The sequence below is a fragment of the Crotalus tigris genome, unplaced genomic scaffold (assembly GCF_016545835.1).
Source record: "Crotalus tigris isolate CLP2741 ecotype Arizona unplaced genomic scaffold, ASM1654583v1 scf7180000018590.67127310178:1205815, whole genome shotgun sequence".
NCBI classification, from domain to species: domain Eukaryota; kingdom Metazoa; phylum Chordata; class Lepidosauria; order Squamata; family Viperidae; genus Crotalus; species Crotalus tigris.
Genome location: NW_024097092.1, coordinates 112,093 through 118,657, shown reverse-complemented (window position 1 = coordinate 118,657; position 6,565 = coordinate 112,093). Strand labels below are relative to the sequence as shown.

The window sequence follows — 6,565 nt, the reverse complement described above, 5'->3', positions numbered from 1 at the left end:
CGCCAACGCCCCGCCCGGGCCCGCCACAGACGGGGGAGAAGCAGCGGCGGCGGAAGCAGCGGCCGAGCGACTAGGCCGCGCCGACGCCGGGGACTCGCGTAACCGCCGCGGCCGCCATGAGCTAGCTGCGCCTGCGCCGCCCCGATGTGGCTGCAGCAGCGGCTGAAGGGGCTGCCGGGGCTGCTGTCCAGCAGCTGGGCGCGGCGCCTGCTGGCCCTGCTGGCCTTCCTGCTGGCCGCCTCCTGGTACCTGGGCAGCGGCGGCGCCTGGCCGCGCCTGCTGCTCCGCCTGCGGGCCGGGGGCGGCGCGGGGGCGGCGGCGGGGCCCTGCCTGCAGGCCGAGAGCCGCGCCTGGCGGAGGGCCGGCGCCCGGCTGCTGGGCGGCGGGGACTCGGGCGGGCCGCCCCCGGCGCTGGTGGGCAACGGGCACCTGCTGCTGGACGCCCAGGCCAACCGCCTCTGGGTGGTCCCCCCGGGGGGGGCGGCGGCGGCGGCCCCCGGCCCGGCCTGGCCCACCGACTACGGGCCGCTGGCCCAGCTGCGGGGCCCGGCCGGGGCTGAGAGCGAGGCGGGGGGCTCGGCCCTGCTGCCCAAGGAGGGCGCCCTGCGGAGGGTCCGCTGCGTCCAGCCCGGGGGTCCCGGCGGGGGCTGCCTGACCGTCCGGGAGGAGCTGCTGGCCCACCGGGGCCGCCCCCACCTCTACCTGCAGCGCCTGGCGGTGGACAACCCCACCGACCGGCTGGTGGCCCTGGAGCTGGCCGGCCCGGGCTCCTCGTCGTCGTCCTCCTCCTCCTCCTCCTCCTCCGGCCACTCCTTCGCCACCAGCCTGGAGAAGGTGGGCGACCGGCAGTTCTTCCTCTCCTCCGGCCGGGCGCTGCAACCGGCGGGTGAGAAGCTGGTGCTGGTGGTGGTGGCGGCCAAGAAGCTGGTCAACCGGGTGCAGGTGGCGCCCCGCTCGCGCTTCGAGGAGACGCTGCTGGCGGTGGTGCTGTGCTCGGAGCCCATCGAGGCCGCCCAGCTTGACGAGACCTTCGGGCGGCTGCGGGAGGCGGCCAAGAGGGAGATGATGGAGGTGCTGCCCTTGCGGGCCGAGGAGCTGGTGCAGGAACACCGCCGGGCGTGGGACGAGCTCTTTATCTCAGGTGCGGGGCTGCCACCCGGCTGGGAGCCGCTGACCGCTGGGCAGGGCGGCCTCGGTGCTGGGCGCTGCCGGCTTCGGAGTTGGGCGCTGCGGTTGAGAGGCGTCCCCAGGGAGGTGCCTTTTGGGGGTTGGTGCCAACCAGGGGCCACAAAGATGGGAGTCCCTCCCTCCTTCCTTCCTTCCTTCCTTCCTTCCTTCCTTCCTTCCTTCCTTCCTTCCTTCCTTCCTTCCTTCCTTCTTTTCCTTCCATACATACATACATACATACATCTAGTTTCCTTTCTTCCTTTCTATCCATCCACCTACCTACCTATCCATCCATCTATTATCTATCTATATCTATCTGTCTATCTATCTATCTATCTATCTATCTATCTATCTATCTATCTATCTATCTATCTTCATTCTTTTCTATCTACTTTCCTTCTTTTCTCCATCCATCTATCCATTTTCTTTCCTTTTTTTACCTTCCTTCCCTCCCTTTCATCCATCTATTTTCCTTCTTGTCTGTCTCTGTCTGTCTGTCTTTTTTCCATCTATCTATCTATCTATCTACCTACCTACCTTCCTTCCTTCCTTCCTTCCTTCCTTCCTTCCTTCCTTCCTTCCTTTCTTCTTCCTTTTCTCCATCCATCTCTATCTACCTTCCTTCCTTTCTTCCTTTTCTATCTACCTTCCTTCCTCCCTCCCTCCCAATAACTCAAGGCTCTGAACACGTCCAACACATCTTCCTCCTGCTCCTATTTTCTCCACAAACAACGAACTGTGAGGTCATTCCGCTGAGATCCTGGCCCAAGGTCACCCAGCTGGCTTCCATGGCTAAGGCGGAAAATGAACTTGCGGTCTCTTGCTTTCTAGGCTGCTGCTTTAAGCACAGGGCTCTCCAAACTTGGGAACTTTAAAGACTTGTGGACTTCAACTCCCAGAATTCCTCAGCCAGCTGTGAAGTCTGCAAGTCTTAAAAGTTGCCACGGTTGGAGACCGCTGCTCCAGCGGTCCTTACAAGCCTGCTTGGGGCTGTAGAGGTGCTGAGATGTACCACGAAGCTTGTCATTGACTTGAGAGTTGTGGCTGACACTTCTCCTTTTGAGATGGTTTCTTGGTAGGCAAGATTAGGAAGTCTGCAAAAAAAAAAAAAATCACAAGGTCTGCCTGCCTTAGCAGTAGCTGGAGGTGTGGAGAACAGGTTTTTGTTTCTGAGGATGGAAATCTTGACGTTTTCTCCCCCAAAGTAGTAGTATCTGGGTATCTTCTACTCGTCTTCCTGGGAATGGGCACACAGAGTAGGAATATCCCGTGTTCAGGAAGGTGGGTTCCAACACCTGCCTCTGCAGAGCAAGAATGCAGAAGTCGCCTAGTTGGGACGGAGTATTTTATAGTCGGTATTATTCACGTAAAAATACGACGGTGGTTGCAAAGGCCTGATCAAGCCTTTGGTCAGTACAGGTAGTCCTCGAATTACGGCCACCGTTGAGGTTAAAATTTCTGTTGCTAAGTGAGACATTTGTTAAGTGACTTTTTGCTCCATTTTACGATCTCCCTTGCCACAGTTGTTAAGTGAATCACTGCCCTTGTTAAGTTAGCGACAACGGTCGTTAAGTGACTCTGGCTTTCCCGTTGATGCTGCTTGTCTGAAGGTCGCAAAAGGGGATCAGGTGACCCCGGGACCCTGCGACCGTCATAAATACGAATCAGCTGCCAAGCACCTTAAGTTTGAACACGGGGATGCTGCGATGATCGTAAATGTGGAAAATTGGTCTTAAGTCACTTTTTTTCAGTGCTGTTGCAATTCTGGTCACTGAAAAAAACTGTTGTAAGTCAAGGACTACTACCTGTGTTTCCCAACTGGTACGGGCTGTGTGAAGGTAGGGAGAAAGTAGGGAGAAAGTAGAGAAACTCCTTGCCGTGTAACTATAGGTGAGATTTTAATGGGGGAGATTTCCAGCTTGCCAGGCTGCTACTGCAGAGAAGGGCAGAGCTCTTAAAAAGAGTTCACCGAGCGATCCTTTCTGCTTTTCAGGTGTGGAAATGCGCAAGATCACCGACGCGCACACCCCCTCCAGCGACACCGTCAACATGACGCTCTACTTCGTCCTGTCCACCACCCCGGCTCCCCTCCTGGACCCCCACATTAGCCCCGAGGAGAAGGAGAGAATGGAAGCCACTTTGAAGTATGCGGATCACTGCTTCAGCGGCCACGCCACCATGCACGCCGAGAACCTGTGGCCCGCACAGCTGTCCTCCGTCCTGCAGGTCTTGCAGCTCTCCAACCTGTGGAAGCTGACGCTCCAGAAGCGCGGCTGCAAGGGGCTGGTGGCCGCCGGGGCCCACGGCCTCATGCAGGGGATGGTGCTCAGCTTCGGCGGGCTGCAGTTCACCGAAAACCACCTGCAGTTCCAGTCGGACCCGGAAGTCCTTCAGAACAGCTACGCCTTGCGGGGGATCCATTACAACAAGGACTTGATCAACCTGGCCGTGCTGCTGGACGCCGAGGGGAAGCCCTTCCTGCACGTCTCCGTCAAGTTCCAGGACAAGCCGGTGAAGCTGTATGCCTGCGAGGGCGGCTGTTCCAACGACCCCGTGGAGCTGACCTCGGAAGTGCACGGCCACACTTTCCCCGTCATGGTGACCCAGCCCATCACGCCTCTGCTGTACATCTCCACCGACCTGGTGCACCTGCAGGATCTCCGCCACACGCTCCACCTCAAGGCGATCCTGGCCCACGAGGAGCACATGGCCAAGCGCTACCCGGGCCTCCCCTTCGTCTTCTGGTTCAGCGTGGCCTCCCTCATCACCCTCTTCCACCTGTTCCTCTTCAAGCTCATATACAACGAGTACTGTGGGCCGGGGGCTAAGCCCCTCTTCCGGAGCAAGGTCTAAGCCCCCCCCCCAGCCCGTTTCGGCTTGATGGCTGAAGTGGGCCCCGGCTTCTTCTCTCCCTGACCTCAGCCTGGAAGCAGGGCACCCGCGGGAGTTTGAGCGCATCTTTGGAAGAAGCAGCCTTTGCGTGGTGTGTGCGTGTTTGCCTGTCTGGGAGACGAGCCCTGGGGGGGGGGGAGGCTGAGAAAAGACCACTTAAAAAGAAAGAGTCTTCTCCCCAGCCCCGTCTTCTTGTAGTCATCTCAGTTTTGTTGAGGTGCCGCTCGAAAAAGGCTTGGCAGGCAGTGTGATGGAGGAACCCCGCTTAGGAGTGCCGAGGCTGACACCCCCAAGGGTTAAGCAAGGACCCTCACTGTGCTCCCTCCCTTGTATCCTGAAGGAGCCAGGATGAGGGAGGAGAGGACGCTCCTTGGGGGTCGGAAAGCTTGTCACCCATCAATGCAGTTTATGTGGATTATTAATTAATAATTAAACTTCCTTTCCTTGTGGCTCCCTCCAGTACATCTAGGCCTAGTTATTCAGCTAAAGAGCAGAGATGGGAAACGAGGCAAGGACAGGATTCCACAACAAAATAAAACAGCGTGGGAAGGTTTGTGGGAAAGAGATCCCTCGTATAATATGTGCATAGGATTGGCGTCCGTTTTTTTTCTGAGTCTCTTTGGCTTCCTTCTCAGCTATTCAGCTTCCTTCTCAGCTATTCATTCTCAGCTTATTTCCAATTAAGGATTTAATTGGAAATAAGCACTTCCTCCCCCCCCCCTTTTTTTTTCTTGGTTTGTATTCCAAAACTTTCTGTGGAGCCGTTTGCTTTCATCATTAAAGCAGTTAACAAAAGAGTGCTTGTGGAATGTGTGTGTGTGTGTGTGTGTGTGTGTGTGTGTAGATTGTGTATGTGTGCATTTTTCAAAGACAGCCTAGCACAGGGGTCTTCCAACTTGGCCCTTTTATGACTGGTGGACTTCAACTCCCAGAATTCCTCAGCCTGGCTGAGGATTTCTGGGAATTGAAGTCCACCAGTCATAAAAGGGCCAAGTTGGAAGACCCCTGGCCTAGCGAGGACAACAGGAAGACGGAACGTTCCAGAAAAACACCGGAGGGCTCTGAAGAATTGCTGCTGTTTGAATGACTCAGTTTCAATCTTGGGTCTTCTATCCAAGACAAGACCCTAAAACAGCATCACGTGTGTGTGTGTGTGTGTGTGTGTGTGTGTGTGTGTGTGTGTGTCTTCCTGCAAAGGAAGTGCAAATAGAACACAACCATTTGCGATGGCCCCTGGGTGTCCTAACTCTGTCCCGACATTCCCCCCAGGCCCAAAGACCCCATTGCTTCTTTCTTCTGTTGGCTTTCATTTCCATTTTGTTCTTTGATGAAAAATACTTGAAAAAAAAAATTAAGGATTTTTATGTTGATGGTAAGCGATAGGGAGATGTTTAATCAGCACCTTTGGTTTGATTGTTCTTGCTTCGCTTCAGTTTAAAAGGGGGGGGGGATTTCTCTCCCCTCCCGACCCCTAACCAAGTGTCATTCTCATTTCTTTGTGTGGACTTTAATTTATTGTTTGTGGGTTTTAGGCCTTCGTTTTGCCAACCGTTCCAGACCGAATAACAGCCAGCTAAGAATGTACCTGTACTTAATTTTAACTCATGCTTTAATCTAACACTGATAATAGGAGTTCTCGATCTTCCTCTGAAGAAAGTGTACAAAATACACAACTTTAAGTACTTTTATTAGGCGTGTGGGGGGAGTGGCTGTTGATTTAATCTTTCACCAAGCTTATTGCAGTGTCCTGGAGTGGTTTTTTTTCCTCTCCTTAATTCTAGAGAGATTTAACAGATTTTTCTGATGATTTGAAAACAATTGTGATTATTTTAAGATACCAAAGGTTCTGGGTTTGGGGATTTTGGGGTTGTTTTTTTTTTGGTAAGAAATAAAAATCTTTCAAATCTGTACTTCACGTCTCTACTGGCCTTGTTCTTTTTTTTTTTTAAAGTCCTTGTTTTGCTCAGGAATTGATTTTTCTTGACTGCAAACAAGGGTCTCGAACTGCGTTCAGGGGACAGAGAGCGCCTATTTGAGCTCTCCAATCCCTTCGCCTTTTATCTTGCGCTCGGCCATGCTAACGCTGTCGGCAGAAAAGGATTTGTGGTGCCAAATCTCGTCCACAAAAAAGGGGGAGAGAAATTCAGGCCGCAAAATCTTTACCCGTTAAGAGGGGGACCCTGGGATTAAAAGTGGAGACCTCACCAGTAAATTTTCCTGGAGAAAAGATAAATATTTTGAGAACGAGACCCCCTCCTTGAAAAAAGCGGTCCAGCTGACCTCCCCTCTCATTACCTCCAACAGACCTACGTCCTGGCCCTTCTCAATGGACAGGTGGTCCTCGGACTGCGACCACGATTGAGCGCAAAATTTCTGAGGCCAAGCGAGACGGCTGAGTGAGTTTTGCCCCATTTTACGACCTTCAAATCAAATTGAATCACTTTATTACAGCCATAGGGCCCAAAACAGCAAAATATCCAATTGTAGGCTACTCGCATGCATGCAT

At 53.9% G+C, this 6,565-nt stretch overlaps 1 protein-coding gene across 1 annotated transcript; it reads left to right on the top strand.

Moving 5' to 3' along the window:
- Window position 1: 1 nt before the first annotated feature.
- Window positions 2-5,969, top strand: KIAA2013 (KIAA2013 ortholog). Its single transcript, XM_039355029.1, has 2 exons — window positions 2-1,141; window positions 3,161-5,969. Exons 1-2 carry the CDS (start codon window positions 145-147, stop codon window positions 4,018-4,020), a joined length of 1,857 nt encoding a protein of 618 aa, XP_039210963.1. The 5' UTR covers window positions 2-144; the 3' UTR covers window positions 4,021-5,969.
- Window positions 5,970-6,565: the final 596 nt, after the last annotated feature.

What these genes read in the sequence shown, in the direction of transcription:
- KIAA2013 (XM_039355029.1), top strand. Translation starts at nt 145, where the DNA reads ATGTGGCTGCAGCAGCGGCTGAAGGGGCTGCCGGGGCTGCTGTCCAGC. An exon ending in GGACGAGCTCTTTATCTCAG is followed by an intron (nt 1,142 to 3,160) that starts GTGCGGGGCTGC and finishes TCTGCTTTTCAG; the next exon opens with GTGTGGAAATGCGCAAGATC.